This window comes from Staurois parvus, unplaced genomic scaffold (assembly GCF_062004578.1).
Source record: "Staurois parvus isolate SC_StPar_1 unplaced genomic scaffold, SC_StPar_1.0 ptg000327l, whole genome shotgun sequence".
Classification (NCBI taxonomy): Eukaryota; Metazoa; Chordata; class Amphibia; order Anura; family Ranidae; genus Staurois; species Staurois parvus.
Genome location: NW_028318123.1, coordinates 4,929,275 through 4,952,525, shown reverse-complemented (window position 1 = coordinate 4,952,525; position 23,251 = coordinate 4,929,275). Strand labels below are relative to the sequence as shown.

Sequence of the window (23,251 nt, the reverse complement as noted above, 5' to 3'; positions counted from 1 at the left end):
CAAATCAGATGTTTAAGTAGAGAGTGGAGACTGCAGCCCAAGAGACACATCACACTGTCTTGTTATTGCTAAGTGCATATACTGCCCCCAGTGAGAAAACAGGATTCTGGACTGCCGGACCTATTGAGTGGATGGTTCCAGGGATCTCAGATTGGTGGAATGAAGTGTATGGATGTTGGTGTAAGCTTTTGGACTTCTGGTGAAGGAAGCTCACATACATGTGGAAGGAACGGTTGTTCATTCTAATCACAATTTATTACAGTGGATTCATTTATTTTTGTAAACAATATTTGGTGATGTTTATATATATATTTTGCTGGCTATTCAAAATATTAGTTCGCTACTGTCAGTTTGTTTTTTATGTTTTGGATATGTATTTTTGTTTATAAGCGCTGTATTTTACTGTATATCTTAGATGTTAGTCAGAAAATTAAGTCCTGCTAGATCACTTCAGTCTGGTCCCTTTTGCAGGTACAGCTGCGTAAAATATTAAAAATGAGTGCCTATACGGTTTAAAATCCAGTAATACATGGTCTCACCGTGCTCTGCACATGCTCAGTTGCTCTCTATTTTTTGGCACTGTGTCAAAAATGTAGAGGCCGATCTGCTGACAGCCTAAAGATTTATTGCTGCTCAGGGGCTCTGGGCTTCAGCAAAATGGCAGCCTCCAGCAAGAAGAAGCAGGAGCAGTGCTGGAGGCAATTTACAACACACACTAATTTTAGTAGCATAATTATTAATGTGGAATGTGTGTTTCTTGCTAAAGAACATTAATTTTTATTAGGTTTTTAAGGGTAAAGTTTTAAAGTGACCACACAATACCAAGATTGTGTAAAAGGACTGTTCACTACAGTCACCGATTTCTATTGACTACAGCTGTAGATGCAAGTTATTCCTTCACATACATTTCAGTTTACAGAAATCATTTTTTTTTTCTGTTTTGTTAATAGCTGATTCTACAGCTACATGCAATACCAAACAGCAAGAGAACTGTGTGCACTGTGGAAATTGGGATTATACAAAGATATGCAATGTCAGGAGACATCTTAGTTGAGAGTGAGACAGCTCTTCTGAACATCAATCGTGTTAAAAGAAAGAACATGTTCAGATAGTTTACAAGTACATGATGAACAAATGGTTAATAAACTTTCATTGCAAGTGTCCAATGAAACTTGGACCAAGACTGGTAATAAGAATTATATATCAAACGTTCCTTGTACTCATGGTGATAAATAATGTACATTAATATAGGAGGCACATATAATATGGGACTCCCTACCACAGGGGTAGGAAACCTTACAGAGGTGGAGATCTACCTGAACAACATGGAGGAAATCAAAGAACACCAGGCAAATTATTGCCTCCTCATAGCTGATTTAAACCTCTAATTGCCGTACTACCGTGTCACAATCGAGTGCATTGCACGACAATCATGGGTTTAAATCAGGTTATGAGGAGGCAACATATCACCTCCTCACTACCTGTCAAACGCACTGGGATCGCTTTGCAGAGGAGTAGCAGTGCCTAATGCACCTGTGAATGAGCCCTTTGTTGTAATCAGCAGTGGAACCCTAAGGGTTTGTTCACATGTATAGTTGGGGGTAGTAAAACCCTGCGGTTGAATCATGGTTTTACCGCAACCCCCCAATCCCTACCCCCTTTAGCTGCTGAGGCAGCAGCCAAAGATGTACACATGATGCAGTAGGAATTATAACCCGTTGCTTTTGGTGGGTGCTACCGCCTGTCAACTGAGACACGTTCAAGTAAATGGGCCACTCTGCAAGTGCCCTGCAACTGCATGCTTCTGTGGGATCCAAGCGCTTAAAGCAGGTAGTGAGAAAGCAACACACCACTGCCTGTTTAACCCCTTGTACAAGGTTGCAGGGCAATTGCAGAGCGGCCTCATTCACTTGAATGGGTAATGGTTGGCTGGTGCTAGACCCACAAACCATGACAAGGCGTAGGAGAAGCACTACAGAGGAGACATCATTTTATGTGGCTCTTGCTCCCTACTACAGCTCCAACACTACAAGTAGTCCCTCTGCTATGCACTTTGTTTGATGCTCTGGCATGGCGTGTCAGCAAGCCCTGACCGAGATCTACCAGTCACCTGGACTAGATCTACTGGTTGCTGACCCCCGCACTACCATCTCCTGCTCTTCAAAGTTCTATCAGACTGTATATGATAGTCAAATGTAAGGAAGCAATCCAACTACCATATGAGTTTTTCCTCCTTCAAAGTAGCCTAGTCACAATTGAGGGCAATTCAACTTAGCATATGATGAATAAATTAAACTGCCCAGACTTGTGACAGGTCTACTTTGGTAGCTAGACTTCTAAGAATCTTTGTTGCCATCGGTGGCACCCAGAGAAAACCTGATCCCCAAGCAAACCTAATGAAGCTCCAGACATTGAACAGATAGCTATTGTCTAACAGGACCTAAAGACAGAAAAAAAAGAAACCCAGAATAGCTTTGCCGTGTATTTTTTAAGATGCGTGGATATTTCAAACTGTACATCATATGCCTTAATCAAACCTGACTCTCTTCTTACAACATATCACTGGGCAAAAAAAACCAAAACAAAAACATATTTATACATTTTGAAAGCTTAAAAAAGGAGCAATTATGCTCTGAAACATGTAGCCACATTCCCCATACTTCGCCCTCCCCCTCAGGTGTGACATCACTTCTGGTCCTGCGTAGTTCATGCGCTCCAGGGTGGTTCAAGGATTTCCAGTTTTGTTTCTGGTGTCCAGTGCAGCTCCTGACAGTAAGATCTGCTTTCTGGCTCATGAAGACACTCTGAGGCTCAACAGCAAACCACACTGGGTGCATCCGTATGCATCTTGTGAGCTGCCACTTGTGATTTTTAATGAAGTCTTTGCCTATATACTACACTTAGTTGGCACCCTCTGCTGTTTCCTATCTATTGCAGAGATTACTTCAGTCTCATTAACCACTTCCAGACCGGACACTTTTACCCCCTTCCTGACCAGGGCAATTTTCAGCTTTCAGCGCTATCACACTTTGAATGACAATTGCGCAGTCATGCAACACTGTACCCAAATTAATTTTTTACCATTTTTTTGCAACAGATAAAGCTTTATTTTGGTGGTATTTATTCACTGCTGTGATTTTTATTTTTTTTGCTATGTAAATGAAAAAGTCCAAAAATTTTGAACAAAAGTGTTTTTTATAAAATTTTGCAAATAAATAATATTTCATCATAAATCTTTGCCAAAACGTATTTCGTTATCTTTTTAGTAAAAAAAAAACAAAAACAAATTAGTTTATAACCAAAAATTATAATTTTTAAACATTTATTTTTACATTTTTATTTTATTTTTTTATATTATTATTTTTTTTTACATACTGTCACCCTAGCAGTACAGTGTCACCATGGTGACACTGTACTACTTGTGGGGGGTGATGAAGATTTTTTATTTTTTTTTTTACGATTGCTTTTACACCCATATAGGATGTAAAAGCAATCATTTCTCTTTCTCTCTGTGTGCATTCTTGCACTCATTGAGAAATACAGAGTGAGCTGTGATTGGTCACAGCTTGTCACATGGTACAAGGCTGTTGTGAATAGCCTTGTACCATGTGACCTCTGTGATCATTCACAGATTTCACACGTAGTAAGCAATGATGTCACAAGTGACATCTTGCTTACTACTTTGCATGTGATCACTGATTGGCCAATCAGTGATCACATGATCGGGACCGCTGTGTCCGGAGGACACAGCGGGCACCGGATCGCGGTGCTGCACGCTCCCAGGGAGCGCGCACAAGCAGGGTGCAGGGAGGCCGTTCATAAACGGCCACCCGACCCTGTACTGCCACTGTCCGGCCGTTTATATGCAACGGACGGTCGGGAAGTGGTTAAGGAACTGCCTCAGATATCTTTGGACCTATGGACTTTTTAGTATAATCCTACACCCCCACATCACAATCACATGTGTGATTATGTTGTAGTTTAGCTGTATCCCTACCAGCATGATTCTCGATAATTCTCTGTGCAACCAAGTGGATAATTCTCAAATTATTATTATTATTATAATACAGTGTTTATATAGCGCCAGAAAGGTTTGCTCAGCGCTGTACATTAAAGTGGGGGACAGAACATGAGACAATACAGTAACAAGGCAATACACGAGGGGTTCGAGGGCCCTGCTCTTTCGAGCTTACACCATAGTGATATTACCAGGTGCTGCCATGTTTATAGACTATACTCTTACAAATACTGGTTTGATCACTGAAATACCTATTTTTCTGCCTGTCTCCTGATTAGGGAGAACTCTCTTCACATGCTATTTCACAGGTATCAGACAGAACATGAGTTAGAGGAAGATACCCCCAGCAAGCACACAGGCAGCAATGAAAAACATATCTAGTAGAATGATGAAGGTTTGGAACCTCTGTCAGGATTTTATTGTTCCTTGTATTCCCATGATAGAGATGTCTTCTCCTGTTCATGTCAGACAGAAATAAAAGAGAGGAGAAATTTCCTCTATGCATACACAGACAGCATTTAAAATCTCATAAAACAATCATAACAGGGACACAAAAAGTATATAAAACCAGACAGAAGTTCTAAGGCTTCTCAATTCTATTCAAAACTGAAAAAAAGTCGCCAGAATTTTGGCTTTAATAGCTGATTGTTGTTGATGCATAATACAGTTTCTATGAATGACACAGTGTACGTAATCCCTGGAAACTGATAACAGTCTCCATAAAATGGTTCTATGCTGGGGACTGGTGCCACTGAGAAGCTTGTATAGAGGACTTCGCTGATGTGAATCAATACCGAACAAACCACCGTGAAAGTTTAATTTTAATACAATCACATACTGTGTAGTGGAATGGCGAAAAATGTCCTAATGTCAGAACAAGCTAATGTTAAGAATTTCTAATATAGCAGGCTAAAAACAGCAGGGAGTTTTTTCTATATCTTCATGTAATTTAGTCGTTGACTATTAAGGCATCAACACAATAAAATGCAGCCATGCTCTGACAGAGTGAGCTACAGGCATCTTATGCCTATAAGTGACAGACGAGAAAGCATATTACAATGGCACAAATATTCTGTAAAGCAAGCAAGCTTTTAGTGTTTTGCATGCAAATGAGCAATGGTAAGAACTTAAGTTAGGGCAAAATCATAACTTGAAGACGGTATCTTAAAGTTATAGGAATATTGCAGTTCTTTCCTACCACTGGCACTTTTACATCTTTTCTACCTTTTAGCTGAACCAGGTCAGAAATCAAGACAGAATGCTCACTGGCATCCTTGAAAAAACCCAGGTAACGAGAAAGCTAAAAAGCAAAAAAATGTGCTTTGTTCTTCAACTTACTATTAAATCATCTTTAAATAGGCATGTTCACCATAGCCATTGCAGGGCCCAATGAGTTCTAGGGGTTTTGACTGAATAACAAAAGGTGTCACTGTTGCATGGACATCAAAGGACATTTGTGAGTTTGTACAAAATTTCCCAATATTGATCTAAACTTCTGATCTAAACTTCAGTATGAAATGATTTAGCTGGAACTTTAGTTATCAATTTTGCCCGTCCAATGAAAGTTATGTTACTCTTTAGTTTTGTGATAAATAAATGTCACCAGTGAATTTACGAGTGGAGTTCAGTTTTGAAAATTACTTAGTCCCAACTATACTCTGAAGTTTAGCATATGATTTACCCGTATTCCGCAAATATTATATGTGATGTCATCAAAATTATATTAAATTCTAATATTGCGTGATTCAGACCTCAGACTTTTGACGCGTGTTAAATGAAGCTGTGCCTTCTCTGTTGGGCTCTTTAGCTAGTGGTCTTGAGTGGATGATCCCCTCTGACAGAGCTGGGTCAGCCTGCTAACAGCAAATAAAACATATGGATCATACAGTTTGAGAAGCAAGACAACACACATTACTTGGTGAATACAATTTAGGTAAGCAAAAAATAAAGCTCAAGTACTTCAGCACACTGCACAATGGGACACATAACACCAATGGATATCAAGGGAATAAAGCAGTTGTTAAAATAAGGAAATAAAAAGTGGGTTATTGTGTTCATAAAGTCAATAAAAATGTTATTAAAAGAGTACAACATTAGGGGTACATTGTTGGCCAGCACTTCAGAGAAAAATGACTTGAGGGTACTTATTTCAGATGATTGCAAAATGAACAAACAGTGTGGCGAGGCAGTAGGGAAAGCAAATAGAATTCTAGGATGCATCGCTAGAGGGGCACCAGCAGGAGGAAGGAGGTCCTGATTTCCTCTATATACATCTTTAGTTAGACCTCATTTAGAATACTGTGTCCAGGTCTGCAGACTTCACTTACAAAGAGATATTGATAAGATAGGAGATAGTGCAGAAATGGGTAACAAAAATGGTGAAAGGTCTGGGGGATAAAATATATTAAGAGCAACTTCAGAAACTTAACATGTACAATCTGGAGGAAAGAAGGGAAAGGGGAAACATGATTGAAGCCTTTAAATACATCAAGGGGGTGAATAAGGTCCAGAAGGTCAGTATTTTCAACATGAAACCAAAATCAAGAACACTGGGACATGAGCTAACTGGAGGAAAGTTCAAAACTAGCCTCAGAAAGTACTATTTTACTGAAAGAGTAGCTGATGCTTGGAATAAACTTCCAGCAGAAGTAGTGAGCCAGTCCACAGTAAATAGCTTCAAACATGCTTGGGACATCTCAAACAAAAAACAAAAGAAAAACAGAAAGAAAAACAAAAATGGGCAGACTCGATGGACCACTTGGTCTTTTCCTGTCATTACTTTTCTATGTTTCTATATAACTTGTTAAAACTACAAAATATTGTCAAATTAAAGAGACTGCTACATAATATGGGTAATTTTTTTAAGGTTTCATGCCAACAAGAAGTGACAAAGAACAGACCCTTGCTGTCTGAGACTAAAGTCGACAACTCATTAGCAACAAGATTGCTATACAGGACAGGGCCCTTAGCCCTGGTATCTGGGTACCTGTACTAGGCACAAAAATTCTAGCTTTAACTGTAAAAAATAAGCATTCAAAACTCTTTTTGATTGTCATGTTTAAATCAAGTTGTTTTGGTTCCTCTACAGATCTTTATCAATAACACAGAAACTACTCAGCAGGAAACAAAACATGAAGGTCCAAATGAAGACCAAGCCATCATGTCTATTAAAGTATTTTATGTATTGAGTTAGGGAGCTCAACATAGAAGTCAACTCTGCAAAGTCCTCTTACCATAAATAGTGATGTCTATTTACAGGAAAAAAAATGAATTTTTCTACTTACCATAAAATCCATTTCTTTGAGTTTATTAAGTGACACAGGACTCTGTTATTCTAAGATGGTTAGGACATTCTAAAGCAGTACAACTAAGGGGAGGGCAACAGCAATAAAATGATAGCAGGCCCATATAGAGCTGTCTGAAGGACCTTACACCTGCAACTGGCATCATATGGGGCTTGAACATTAACTGGTAAAAGTTCCAGAACATGTGAACAGAGGACCAGGTGGCAACTTTGCAAATTTAGCAAAAGATTGCCTGATGCCTAAAAGCTAAACTGGTCTTTGAAAAACGAGATACAGATGATCTGTAATCTGGAGGCCAGAAGGTCCACATCCAGCATTCCCCACCTGTGACATAGGTCCTGGAAAACGTCCAGGTGCAGGGACAACTACTCCAGATCCAATTCCTGTTGCTGAAGTAGTCTGCCTGACAATTGTCCATTTCTGTTAATTAAAAAAAAGAGGACAAGGCTGGAAATGGAGTTCTGCCCAGATTAGGATCCTTTCACTTCTCTTGCACAGTCAGACTTCTGGATGCTCCCTTATGGTTAATGTACGCCACTGCCGTTGAATAGTCAGACTGAATTATGATAGAGCGACCTTCTAGAATGGGTTTCCAGCATTGCAGGGACAGTACAATTGCTCAGAGGTCTAGAATGTTGATCGGAGGATGGTATTCCTCCGATGCCCAGCTCCCCTGCAGCAACAGGGTGTCTAGGAATCTGCAACCTGTAAAGCTGGCTACATCATGAGGATCATCCAAGAATGTGGGTGGAGTCCAGGATTGGGTTTCTAATCAACCAAGTCAGAGACAATCTGGTCCTCAGTGTCAGGTAAGTCAGGTTGCCCAGACACTGAACTATTTTGTCCCACGATGACAAAATGTTCTGTTGGAGGGGTCCATTTATTTTGTTTGCCAGTGCCAAAAATCCTCCTGCAGGTAGCAATATAACCCAATCATATCTATCGGAATGACTGTGCCCCTAATGAATGATAAAGAAACATATGATGACTTTTCTTAACATATGAGTCCTATATATAGAAGGTTGAAATGGATATTTGGGTAAAATGTCTCAAAGGGAATATTGGTTCCAACAGTTTTGCCTGTTTCTATCACTGGTCTAATATAAGGTAAAGTTCTGCAGACTTCAATTATCCAATGATGCTTATTTTTAATTTTCCTGGCATTGATTGGGTAAGTGGTAGGCAATTCTATTATTAACCTGCTTAAATGCATTAAAGGGGGTTCTGAATACAATACTGCATATATATTATTTCACACAGGTAACATACACACTCTGAAAAAGTAGATTTGTCTTATGAGAACCAAATTCAGAACACCACAGGCTGTTCAATAAGAAGTACATTTCTTAATTAGTGCTATATTTAAAAAAAAACCTTTTCTTATACTCTGTGCAAGCTGCTGTATTATAATATTCTAAGCACTGCTGTGAACAATGAACATTTTCAAAGCACCTTGGACAGATTCCATCAGTCTGTCTACTGTACTGTTTGTCTGCAGTCCCCTAGGCTAGATATGTGCACATGGTATGGTTACATGGTACCATGCACCATAATCATTTATTGCACAATTTATAATGGTCAACAATGTGACACTAGACATGCCAGCGGATAGGAAGTGGCCCATATTTGTGCAGTCATGAGATGCATCATTTCAAGGAGATTTAGTTTTGAGGTTATAAGGATTACTTTAAACACACAAAACAGCATAGAAGTAGTAGTTCTTTGTCCCAGTATTTTAAAACAGCAGCCAGACTTAGTAGCTCCTGTGGGCCCCCTGGCATTAGAGAGCTGCAGTCAGCTCTCAGTAAAATGTAGCGACATTCATAGGGACATCACAGCACTCCCCCTGAGCATGGAGGAGTAGACAGAGTTGCTGCAGCTCTGTTTAGCTTCTCCCTGCAGCAGTAGATCACCGCTAAACACAGATTGCTGCAAGCAAGAGATCACGATTAGAATCTGATCTGTTGCTGAAGAACTGCATGGGGTGGCCTGGAAACTGTTGACTTTTTCAACATATTTGAACAGGCAAACATTGGATCACTTCATTTAAACAGTGCCTACAGATAAAGGTGATATACTTGAACAAAGAAAGCATAAAACAGACGTGATGCATGCATTCTTATCATCTAAATTAATGAAAATGCAGATTTGTTACATGGAAAAAGTAAGTATACTCCTGCATTTACCACAACTTCAAATCAATGAAATTATAATCAGGTGATAGATTAGGTGCCAGTGAATGGAAGCTCCTTAGGAAGGATGTGGGTGGAATCTGTCTTATTTTGGCCCCTTTCACACAAGAGAATGGGACTGTTTGTTATTAGATGCAGGAAACTCAGGGGGGGGGGGGGGGGGGCACTGTGCTTAGCTGCAGGCAGTTGGCCCATTTAAAAGAAAGGAAAGTTGACAACTCTTGCAGTATTTGCAGCTGACTGCATATTATAAACAGTTATGGAAAGAATTATCTGCCCCGCCACAGACCATCTGCCACCAGAGCCAATCATTTGCATTTCCAATTAGGCTTCCCACCTATTGCTAATTACAGAGAACTCAGCTGGGTGTACCGCATCCAATCACAAACGGCCCCATTCGCAAATGTGAATGGGGCCTTAAAATATCAGGATTCTAGGGTCAGGTGTTTTCTTTGCTATTGAAATGTGTGGTGTCATCATGCTAATTGTGAAGCATGGTGGTGCAAATGTTATGGTTTCAGATTGCTTTTCTGCTCAATGGCTTTAAAAGTCTGCATTACTGGATCAGCTATGAATTCTGCATCAAGTCAAAGTGTGCATGAGGAGAATATGAGGCCATCTGTTTGAATGTAAAACCAGAAATGGATCTTTTCAAAATGATAATGATCCAAAGCACACTAGCAAATCTGCCAAAGAATGCTTCAATAAGAAGAAATTGAGGGTTAAGGACGAGCCTAGTCAAAAGCTTGATTTAAATCCTATTGAAATATTGTGGGGGAATTTGACCTAGGTGATTCAGGTAAAGAAACCAACAAACATCTTGCAACAGAATGAATTTTGCATGGAGGAGTGGTCATACATTTCACTGGGTGGTGTCAGAGACTGGTGGACAGTTATTGCCGACAAGTCATTTCAACTATATGGGACAACACCAGCTTCTGAGGCCAACTGTATACTCATTTTTTCCACAACACACCATTACATCTATTGATATTTTTGTTACATAAATGATCGAAAAGGGCAATTTTATGTTTTTATTTAAGAATATCACCTTTACCTGTAGGCACTGCTTGAATAGAGGTCTAATGTTTGCCTGTTCAAATCTGTTGAAAAAACCAACAAATTCTATGGGGTGTACTTATTTTTCTACACAACTATATATCTATATCCTAAAATAAAGTAATAAATAAATAACAACAATACCCACCCCCTCATTTAATGCCCACATCAAAACAATGATGTTGGATGACCTGGATTACATTTGAGATTACTGCATCAAAAGCTCACATAAGTGAATGCATTCGAAATTTTAATGATCACAAACGTGTGTGAGTGTGAACGTTCTGCTAATCTGAGCCCACATCAATCCAACTTAACCCCTTCACGCCGGCGCCTCCCAGCTCTTTAAGGGTTCCAGAAGACGGGAGGCGGGGCGGGGTTTAGGGTCATGTGACCGCTGTGAAGCGCCGTCACATGATTGGGAAAGGTCCCGATCGAAAGAGGAGATTGGGACCATTCCGTGAATACCGGACACGTGTGCTGTGCTCTAGGCACATATGTCCTTTTTTAATAGAACGCAAATGTGCGGCCACTCGGCGTCTAGGCCCAGACACCGGGAGGCCGCACATTTTTGTGCGGCCAGCGTGAAGAGGTTAAAGTGTTTGTAAAGGCTGGAGGTTTTTTATCTTCATGCATTCTATGCATGAAGGTAAAAACCCTTCTCTGTGCAGCATCCCCCCCCTCAATATTCACCTAAGCCCCCTTTCGATCCAGCGATGTGCACTGGAGTCTCAGCTATCCTGGGACTCTCTCTCCTCATTGGCTGAGACAGCTCCCGCTGCTGTCAATCACAGCCAATGAGAAGAGAGAGTGGGTAGGGCCAAGCTGCGGCTCCGTGTGTGAATGGACACACGGAGCGCTGGGGAGTGCGTATGCTGGGGTACCCCCATTGCAAGCTGCTTTTTGTGGGAGCACCCAGCAGGAGGGAGGGGCCAGGAGCACTGGCAAGGGACCTGAGAAAAGGAGGATCCAGCCTGCTCTGTGCAAAACTACTGCACACAGCAGATAAGTATAGAAATGTTTGTTTTTTTTAAGCCTTTAAAATCACTTTGATCTTATTTTAATTTTACATTAACAATTTACTCAAACTATTTTTTACTCTGCATTTGCTGAAATGTAGAATTAACAGGGAAATAAAGTTCCCCTAAAGTAAAATACATGCATTCACTTTAAAGTGTTTGTTACCCCAAAATTTCAAATGTCTGATACGTGTTTGTTGTACCATGTACTTATGTTAAAAATTATCCTGTTCTCTTTGCATTGCTTCTTTTGTGCAAAATACATAGTGATCTTGACAGTCCCCCTGCTTTCTTATTGCAACCTGACCATGCTAGGCATGACAGCACATCCATATCAGTGTGGTTAGTTTTCTGGCTTTGGTGGGAGCACAGTCTACCTGTCCTTCAATGATTAGACTTGTGCTGGCATGCCCCCCTGCACAACTCTTCACTGGGAAGATTCGTTTACTGCTCTTTCCCTGCCTCTTATTGACACCTTGCTCTGCAGTCTCCACCCCCACCTCTCTAAGCTCCTTATGCAGCTGAGAACAGGAGTAATGTGATCACTTATTTAAAAAAAGAAAAAAGGTATTTATATTTTTATATATATGTACACAAATGTTTTGCCTTGCATTTTTATTTTAAAAGGAATAGGTTGTTTTAACAAATAGGGGTTAAATTATATTGTACTTTAAGCTTTACCATTCTGCTATGTTGCATAAAAGGCGCACTGTGTTAATTATATTTTGGGCAAAATTTATGGGAGTGGGCCAATTATGTAAATGTTGCATTGAGAAAAATTACAGGAAAATGCTATTTTTTTTTTTTTCTTTTACAATTTGATAATAAAAACAAATTAATTAAAAATATACGTATCCAAGCCTGATACCAAATTAAAATCTGGGGACTAAAGTGGTTAAAAGACAATTTCATCTTTGATTTAGAAATCAATACTGTAATGGGCCTAGCACATAAATCAGTTACATAAATGTTATACAGTGCCTTGAAAAAGTATTCATACCAATTGACATTTTCCACATTTTGTCGTTACAACCAAAAACGTAATTGTATTTTATTGGGATTTTAAGTGATAGACCAACACAAAGTGGCTCATAATTGTGAAGTGGAAGGAAAATGATAAATGGATTTCAAATGTTGTGGCGTGCATTTGTATTCGGCCCCCTTTACTAAACATACCCCTAACTAAAATCTAGTGGGACCAATTGTCTTCAGAAGTCATCAAATTAGTAAATAGAGTCCACCTGAGTGCAATTTAATCTTAGTATATATACAGCTGTTCTGTGAAGCCCTCAGAGGTTTGTTACAGAACATTAGTGAACAAACAGCATCACGAAGGCCAAGGAACACACCAGACAGGTCAGGGATACCGTTGTGGAGAAGTTTACAGCAGGGTTAGGTTATCAAAAAATATCCCAAGCTTTGAACATCTCACAGAGCACTGTTCAATGCATCATCTGAAAAATGGAAATAGTATGGCACAACTGCAAACCTACCAAGACATGGATGTCCACCTAAATGGACAGGATGGGCAAGGAAAGCATTAATCAGAGAAGCAGCCAAGAGGCCCATGGTACCTCTGGAGAAGCTGCAGAGATCCACAGCTCAGAACCTGTCCACAGGTCAACTATTAGTCGTGCACTCCACAAATCTGGCCTTTATGGAAGAGTGGCAAGAAGAAAGCCATTGTTGAAAGAAAGACAATAGAAGTCCCATTTGCAGTTTGCGAAAAGCCATGTTGGGGACACAGAAAACATGTGGAAGGTGGTGCTCTGGTCAGATGCAAACCTGCAAAAGATTTGAGACTGGGGGTTCATCTTCCAGCAGGACAACGACCCTAAACATACAGCCAGTGCTACACTGGAATGGTTTAGATCAAAGCATAGTCATGTGTTAGAATAGCCCAGTCAAAGTCCAGACCTAAATCCAACTGAGAATCTGTGGCAAGACTTGAAAATTGCGGTTCACAGACGCTCCCCATCCAATCTGACAGAGCTTGAGCTATTTTGCAAAGAAGAATGGGCAAAAATGTCACTCTTTAGATGTGCAAAGCTGGTAGAGACATACCCAAAAAGACTTGCAGCTGTAATTGCAGGGAAAGGTGGTTCTACAAAAGTATTGACTCAGGGGGGCTAATTGCAAATGCACGCCACACTTTTAAAATATTTATTTATAAAACATTTAAAAAACCATTTATCATTTTCTTTCCACTACACAATTATGTGTCACTTTGTGTTGCTCAATCACATAAAATCCCAATAAAATACATTTACGTTTTTGGTTGTAACATGACACAATATGGAAAAGTTCAATGGGGAATGAATACTTTTGCAAGGCACTGTATATTTTTTTCACACTAAGATTTTGCTATGGTCTGCCAATCTTTTCCTAAAATGCTGGGGCTTTTAGAGCACACAACTTCCTGTGTTCTCATTCCTCCACAGGTGATGGTCAGTTAGTGAGCGACCAGCATTTTGGTTGATTTTAGTGGAACTATACTCACCTTCCGTCAGTCCCTTGTTGGTGTCAATACTTCGGATTCTTTGGTCATCTTGACTGGCCAGGCCAAGATGATGTAACATCCACAAACTGGTGTGGAAATCTTTTCATCATGGCTCTGAGGTTTATTATATAATGACCTGTGAATGTTAGGGTACAAGGAGGGCTGCATTAAAGAACTGTTTGCTAATGAATGACATAACAGTCATGTATGAGCCAGCAAATATCTCAATAGGCCCAGGTACAGGGAGTGTTAATGTGGTGGGGGGCTTAGGATATGGCTAAGCAGGTAGTTCAATAATCATAATAGTTAACAAGTTCATTTTGCACTTTTGTACTGAGGAATGTCTACAGTTATCTATAACTAACAGCAGAATGTAGACACAACTTTTCATTCAGTCTACTGTTTCCAAAAAGCAACAGAATCTGAACATATCAAATCTAGAGAACAATGTAAAAAAGAGCACATAAAACATAACAAGGCAAGTAACAATGCTATACTTTTAAACAGAATATATTAATTCAGCACAATTCCCAATTATTCCATTATACAGGGAGAGCCTACTTAGAAGATTTAAAAGCAGTTTGAAAATATTTGCACAACCCACACAAAAACACCCACTTCCTCACACTGAACACTGACAGTGCTGCGCATTACCATAATACATTTGTTTCTGTTTTAAGAAACTGCAGCAAGGATGAATATAGAAGGGCAAAGTGTAGCACAGAGAGAAGCAGAGCACACAAAACGTGATAAGAGAAAACTAGGCTAAGGCTCCATTATAGCCTAATTCCACAGGAACTAAAATTATATTCAGTGATGCGAGATAACAGGTGGTGTTTTTTCTTTCAGTTTATCCTGAAATCGCTTTATTATTTCTATGTAAATCAAAACCCCAGGATTGTTTTCAAAACTTAAAAATGGAAAAATGTCCTAAAAATAAGACGGACAAAATGCTAAAAATGTTTACAAAAGGGAACACTCATCAGGGTTCTTCTGGTAAAGGAAAGCTCTAATCTGAATGATTCAATAAAATGTTTCCACAAAGGTCAAACAGATCTTACTGATAATACATGGAGGAAATAAATGTTCACTTAGAACAGGTAAAAAGCATTATGAAAGGCCAAGTAGCAGTCTGGCAGCAGCACTTGTTTAGCTGTACAAATAAACAGATATTGCTTCAACAGGGAAGACAGATGGAAACTTTAGCCAACAAAGACCCTGCTCTGTTTTGTTAAAGCTGTACTTTAGTGCAGCCCTCAAAATTACCACTCGCCCGCTCGCATTGGGTGAATGGAAATAAGGTGGGGATGAGCAGCGCAGAGACAAACGGTGTGTGGGAGGGGTGGGGACAAGCAGAGATCTCCTGTATGGGTTTCAATGAAGCAGCTGAAAGCCGCGGGAGGGAGAGGGAGAGGAGAAGCAGCTGCTTCACTCAAAAACATACAGGAGATTGTTGCTTGTCACCGCTGCACAGATCATACCTGATTGTTTCATTTCTTTCCTCCCCCCGTGTGCTCCTCGGTGCCAGTCTCCTATTGGTGCGGTGGATAGGGGGAGGGGCTGGGCACTGAGGATCACACAGTGGGGTGGGGGTGGGGGCAGGAAAGAAATGGAATGATCAGGTATGATCTGTGCAGCGGTGACAAGCAGCGATCTCCTGTATGTCTTTCAATGAGGCACCTGGAAGCCGACTCTCCTCTCTCGCAAAAAAGAACACAGAGCAGCCGACACCTCTGATGCTTCTGAATGAGCATGTGAGTCCGACTGACCTACCTTCCACCCACCCCTCCCTTCCTTCCTTCCACCCACCCCAACCTTCCTTCAACCCCTCCCTTCCTTACACCCACCCTTTCTTCCTTCCACCCAACCTCCCTCCCTTCCTTCCACCCACCCCTCCCTTCGATCCTTCATTCCATACTTCCCTTCCTTCCACCCACCCCTTCCTTTCTTCTTTCCACCCACCCCACCCTCTGATCCTTCCTTTCACCCCTCCCTTCCTTTCACCCATCCTCCCTTCCTTCCACCCCTTTCATCCTTTCACCACTCCCTTCTTTCTTTTCACCCACCTTTCCTTCCACCCCTCCCTTTCTTCCTTCCACTCACCACTCCCTTTCCTCCGATCCTTCCTTCCACCCACCCCTTCCTTCCACCCTCCCTTCCACCCACCCCTTAATTCCTTCCAGCCTCCCTTACCTTCCTTCCATCCCTTTCCTCCCTCCCTTCCACTCAACCCTCCATTTCCTCAGATCCTTCCTTCCACCCCTCCCTTTCACCCACCCCTTCTTTCCTTCCACCCACCCTCCTTTCCTTCCTTCCACCCCTCAATTGCACCTCTCCCTTTTTTGCTTCCAGCTACCCTTCCCTTCCTTCCAACCACACCTTCCTTCCCTTTCCTCCCTCCCTTCCTTCCACTCCTCCCATCCTTCCTTCCTACCACCCCTTCCTTGCTTCCACCCCTCCCTCTCTGCCTTCCTTCCTTCTACCCCTCCTTCCTCCCTCCCTTCTTTCCACCCCTCCCTCCCTTTCACCTCTTTCTACCACCCTTCCACCCCTTTCTCCCTTTCTTCCACCCCTCCCTCCCTTCAATTTCATTTCTTTCTTCCTTCCCTTCCTTCACTCTACATAAAACATTTAACAGTGCCATTTCATGAGATAATTTATGAGTGCGTGTTTAGGGAAGGAATTGGGGGGGAGGTTAGGGGTTGGGTGGGGCAACTGGTGGCGAGTAACTCTGAAGTCCTGGCTAGCAGCTCAGAACTTTAAATTTTGAGCCCTGCTTTAGTGAATTAAAAAAGAAAAACAAAACAGCATCAGAGATGGTACTTAGCAAGAATGATGTGTGCCCAGTGTGCTGGTGGCCACTGTTCACTTGAAATCCTAAGTATTCTGTTGTGGAGGTTACTGTGAGTGCTGACTATGCCTGCCTTTTCTGCCCCATGGTATCGGTTTCCACAATAAAAAGAAAACAAATGAAGAATGGGTGAATGAATGAAAAGTCCAACTCTTTCATGGAAAGTTTTAATAGAGCAAGGGGCAGAAAGGGCGGGCATAGTTGGCATTTGAAGATCACAGAGGAAGAGAACTTCAAATTTCAACTGAACACAGCAGACACCAGCACATGGGACAATGTTCATTCATGGTAAGTACTGTTCTTGGTAATGTTTTTTTTTTAAATATCTCAACTTCAGCTTTAAGGAGCATAGTTATAGGTGGTGGTAATGTGACAAAAAAGGTTGTGATGGGGGAAAGGCTGGGAAACACTGGGGTATCTTAGATGTCCAACAAGAAGTCACCATGCTGAACAAACCAGGAAGAAGTGTGCGAAAGGTCAAAATGACTGATAAATTAAAGCAAACTAAGAGCATACTTATAAGGGATATCCTGCACCATTCTGTATTCATTCTGTATTGCTCTTTTTACACACTGCTAAAAGGTTTGAACATAAACATGTAATATTGGATGCGGATTCATACATTTATCATGCATTGGCCATGTACCAATAAGCACAGTTGTTCTGTAGGGTGGGAATCAGGGAAAATTCTCATCAACATATCTAACTACTGAAATGACCTAAAATGGAGTCACAGGTAGACTGCCTTATGCTAAGAACGGACTACCTCTTCCACCATAAACAAAAATTGTCTCTACATTTAAGATATTTACCCTCAAATCTAAAAGCTCTAAAAGATTAGAACAGGCAACTGTTGGAAGTGGCAAAAGGTTATCAGTAATAGGGCCTTGAACAAAGCTTCACAACTTTCCCAAAGTCACAATAACATAACAGATAGAATAACATCACATTTTAAAACACAATCAAGATGTGACAAATCATTAGAAAATGCTGGGTTAAAATTAACTGCCAAAGATTAATAGCTAAGTAAGAAACAAAAAGGCGAAGAGGCTTATGAACAGGTTACTTTATAAGTTCCCATATTATATATGTGAGTAACATTCTGTATAAGTAAAAGAAGCTTGATTACGCCATTCTAGAAATGTTAGTTCCTCAGCGTTTCTGTTAAAGAAAAAAAGGAGGGGGCCATACAATCCTCTGATATTGCGTATGCTATAATTTAAAACCACAGCTTCCTACATAGCCTGTTTTATATTAGCATGTTTTGTGAAAACTAGCCCATATCCAGCCTGAATAACAATACGCACCTTGCACTTTTATTCTTGATAAACCAAAAAGACAAGAATTTATATATTACTAAACTAAAAATTAAACTAACCCTAGAAGAGTCTTCTGTGCAGTCTTCCCGAGAGGATCCAACAGATCTTGTCAATGTTCGATGTTGTACCTGAGGAGATAACAACTGCAGACTGTTTGCCCTTGATGCCATTCCCTGCCCAACACTGAGTCCTTGGTCATTGCCTTTAACTCGCACACGGTCCCGACTCACATACATTGAATGCCTGTGAGGACGCTGTTGTGAGGAGAAAGGACTAGTGTAGCCTAGGCCATATGAAAAAGACTCATGTGGAGCTGAATGGGAATGGGAATGACTACCATCCAGCTGATCAGGAAGTTTCAGCTCCTCCATGGTTCTGGAATGTCTAGTGGTAGGCCTTCGAGACTCTAGGGTCCCTTCTTTACGATTAGTCCTTCCAGAGGGACTTAACATGGCCCTACTTTCACCATGCCTAGGACCTGCAGGGCTAGTTGGAGAATTTAAGTCATGGCAACTGGATGGAAAATATCTACTGTTTGGCTCCAATGCCTGCCCTCTAGTTTCACTAAGATTTCCCACCGATTTTGAGTCTGTTAGGACACCATGATTTTTAGAATAGTTCATGTAGGAACTGCTCTTCTTTGAGGACTGTGGGATTGTGTCAATGTAGCTATGGCGAGCATGCCTTTCGCCAGGTTGTAAACTGCCAGTTTTTCCCTCCATAAATGAATGCCTGTTGTGCTGGGACCGGGAACTTGATTTCATGTATTTGCTTCCTGGTCCATCAGTTGTTTTTTGATCAATGTTAAAGTCAAATTCATTCTTCGATTTAGCTTCCTTTGGACTAACGAGATGTGGCAAATTGTTGGATAGATCTTTGTTGCCAGTCCCGCTTTGGTTACTCTTTTTTGGGTGGACTGTTGGGCTATGAGATCCTGCTGGGTGGTTTCCATTAATGAATGTTTCATTTGGAGGATGAGCTTCCTCACTTCGTTTTGCTCCAACAGAAAGAGACTGAGCATCTTTACTGTTTGATCTGTGATGTGGCTGAGAACTTTTACTAGATGGTTTCCTAAATGACAAGGATAAAGCAATGAATAACTGCAACAACAAACAAATAATAAAATAAAAACAAATCACATAAATATTTTCATTACTTTTGCTGTAGCAATATCACACAAATACTGACTTATCAAGTGTAAGCTGCTGTAGCACGTCTTCGAAAGTTAAAAGATTTCCATTTTGTAGTCAAAGGGTGCATTATCATCAATTCCAATGCTATATACAGTGCGGATGTGTAATTGATAAGAAGGAAGTTAGTAAAATAGTCTCTTTTATGGATACTGCAGTTGCTGATTATAACAAGGCACTCATGCTAGAAACTCAAGATATAGGATTGCAATATGCCTAAAATGTCAAAAGGGCTAAAGGCTAAATTTTCCTTTTAAAAAGATTATTTAAAATTAAAATCTAAAAAAGGGGAAAAACATCTAGCATTGCAGTAAAGTGTACATAGACTTCAGTATATTTAAAGTATATCTACAGCCAAGAATTCTTTGTGAGTAGATGGTTTAAACCCATTTTTTGCCATCCGTGTTTCATAAGTAAGATTTCTCATCGGGACTTGTACTGTAGACAAAACAAGAAGTGACTGGAAACCATCAAAGCATGGAAAATGGTCTCTTGTCACCAGTATATGTGTCCCCAAAGGAAGATTTCTCCTCTATTACTGTTCTGGTGACCACTCAAAGTTTGTTTTTTTCCTCACTTTTAGCCTCAGTGATACTGAACTGAATTTTCTTAATGGGGAAAAAAATGTTTTGGCTTTAGACAGACATGGGCTGGGAGAATATGTTTCAGTGAATCAGATTATCAATCTTTATCAAGTGACCTACATTTAGGACCTGCAATTGTTTCTAAGACATGAGTGAGAATGACTTATTCATGAGAAAAAAAAATACAGGCAAAAAAATTGCAATTAAACCAGAGAATACAAATAATGGATATGGGTAGCCTTAACTCACTCCACACACCACTATCCTCCACTTGTAAGGGAAAGTGGAGGTGTTCTTCAGGAGAGGCCTATGTGTTAAGAACACCCAGGAACCACACACTTTTGTCAGCTGAGCTAATATTTCTGAGGATATACTTTATGTAGCAACTGTGTCAGTAACAATAAGCCGAACAAACAGGATGTATTCTCATGAATGCTGTTTGTGACAAAAAATGGCAGCCATCTTTGTATCAGTGGCCAGACTATAGAGATCACAAGAAGTCTAGCTGCAAGTTTGGGGTTTAGAGCTGACCACTGCAGCTCAGTGCAGTGATCTGGGGTGTGTGAACATTGTGCTTGCAGAGGCTTACAACAACCCTTTCTTTGAGATGAAAGAAACTCCTCGTGTACTGTTACTGAAGAAAGTCTTCACTGAACAAGCACATGACTGGTACTGGAAAAATGTGATCAGGTAGATCAGATAGTACATTTATATTGTGTTTTCTTATATTTTTTTAAAGCTTAGAAGAAAAAAATATAAACTATACTGCTAGCACAACAAATTAAATTTAATGTGCCGCTCCAAACACATTTACAGTCCATGCACACTTGCTTAAAAAATTGCCAGTACTCTTAGCAGAACAAAATGCTAATCTTGAGTGCTTCTTGATCTAGTGTTTAGAAGCTTTTAGCATTTTTTTTCTGCCAGAGAATTGCTCTCAAAAAAGTAAAACAGACGGGGTTTTTTTCTGCCTCTAAACACTGAGCTTAAAATATGCCTCCGACACCACCTAATGTGCATGGACACATAGGATAACATTAGTTGCTTCTACAGGCAAAATGCTAAACTCCTCTGGGAGTAGTGTTTTTTTAAGCCAGTGTGCCTGGACCCTTATGGCTCTTGCACATGAACATGTACTAAGCGAATGGCCATACAGAGTAAAATATCTCAGTTTTTGTGTCTACCGAAAGCCACAGCTGCAGTGTATTTTTGCCCACAGACAGACATCTATGTGAGCGTAAACGCCGACAATGTGATCATTTTGAAAATATGCCTGCATGCATGCAAACAGTGCTGGCATTTTACAACCATATCCACAAACAGAAGTTTTTGAAATGTATGTTTATGAGAAAAAATAAACCGCAGTTGTGGTCCATGAGTCTATTTTCCTCTGTACAACTGTATGTTTAATATATGGCCATGTGCAAGAGCCCACCATTTTGTATCCAAAAGGCATAATGCATTGCGAAATTCCGATAATTATCATGTCAGCAACTGAAGCCAATTTCTACATCATATTTTGTGTAAGAAACTTTCAACCAATACAAACTTTAGACATAAGTGTGTACATAGCCCTTGTCATATAAATGAGGGCTAAAAGTGCAACACTGGAAATGCTGCAGTAGTTTTGTCATTTTCTGTTGCACCTTCTTTCTAATCAAAATCTACTGCTTATATTTACTGCACTTGATTTACCAAGCACAAATCTACTGTCCATTTTGCAAGGGAATTTGCACTTTGCAGAAGAATCTTCCCCTGAGCTTAGTCAAAGAGGTAATGCTCTGCTGACTGCTATCATCCAGTCATGTGCAAGCTAAAATGCTGTTTTTTTTCCCAGTAATTGGATTGCAAAGTGAAATTTCACCATATTTACTAAGCTCAGGATAAAACTCCCTTGCAAAGTGAACAACCTATTTGCCCCACTATTACTTAGTCCCCTGTAGATATTTTAATTTTTAAATAATCTATTAAATTACATATATCATCACATTTTATTAAAAGTAGTAATGACCTGCTTGACGAGTTGCTCTCTGAATGATGGGTTTTTCTCTTGGATGATCTGGAAGGTGAGCTTCCACCCCGATCCAAGAGTCTCTGAGTCTGAAAAGCAGGGTGGTTCAAGCACTGATCGGTCAGATATCTATCAGATGGATTTAGCTTCAGTAAGTTCTAGGTAAAACAAAGTATATGTTTATAATCAGGAACAACAATACAAAGGTATTTAAAATAATTTGTAATAAAAAAAAATACAAAACAGCTCAATGCTGGAATCTGAAGACTTATTTTGTTGGAATAGATTTTGTCACTGAAAACAAGCTACTGAGTTTAGCAACTGTGAGGATGAATGGCATGAAAGTTAGCTGAAACAGTAAATGTTTAATCGACTATCAAGCTCAGCATTAACGCAGTATCTGTCAAAATCACTGTAGAATCTTTACACAGTACAAGAACCAATGTTGCATGACTAAGAATAAAAAGCGACATTACTTTAACCACTTGCCTATCAGGCACTTTTACCCCCTTCCTGCCCAGGCCAATTTTCAGCTTTCAGCACTGTCACACTTTGAATAACAATTGCGTGGTCATGCAACACTGTACCCATGTGACATTTTTATAGTTTTTTTTCCCACAAATAGAGATTTCTTTTGATGATATTTAATTGCCGCTGGGTGTTTTATTATTTGCACTAAAAAACAAAAAAAGAGCAAAAAATGTGAAAAAAAAAGTTTTTCTTTGTTTCTATAATAACATTTTGCAAACAGGTAATTTTTCTCCTTAACTAATGTGCGCTGATGAGGCTGCACTGATAGGCAGCACTGATGGGCACTGATAGGCAGTACTGATGAGGTGGCACAGATAGGCAACACTGATAGGCAGCACTGATGAGGTGGCACAGATAGGCAGCACTGATGAGGTGGCACAGATAGGCAGCACTGATGAGGTGGCACAGATAGGCAGCACTGATGGGCACTGATAGGCAGCACTGATGAGGTAGCACAGATAGGCAGCACTGATGAGGTGGCAAAGATAGGCAGCACTGATAGGCTGCACTGATGAGGTGGCACTGATGGACATTGATGAAGCTGCACTGATATTCAGCAATAATGGGCACTGATGGACAACACTGATGAGCGGCGCTGACTGGTGGCACTGACAACACTGACTAGTGGCACTGCTGGGCAGTACTGATGAGTGGCACTGATGGGCACACTGC

General features: G+C 40.4%; 1 protein-coding gene across 4 annotated transcripts in view; it reads right to left on the bottom strand.

Moving 5' to 3' along the window:
- CDKL5 (cyclin dependent kinase like 5) overlaps positions 1–23,251 on the bottom strand; it is a 434,956-nt gene that overhangs the window by 38,112 nt on the left and 373,593 nt on the right. For 2 of the 4 annotated variants that reach the window (XM_089683897.1, XM_089683900.1), the window contains exons 12-14: positions 22,049–22,206; positions 18,323–19,334; positions 5,770–5,874 (exon numbers count right to left, since the gene is read on the bottom strand). In XM_089683897.1, coding sequence (XP_089540023.1) covers positions 5,770–5,874; positions 18,323–19,334; positions 22,049–22,206 — 1,275 coding nt within the window. The remainder of the gene's footprint in view (positions 1–5,769; positions 5,875–18,322; positions 19,335–22,048; positions 22,207–23,251) is intronic. The other 2 variants (XM_089683898.1, XM_089683899.1) reach the window with 2 other exon arrangements.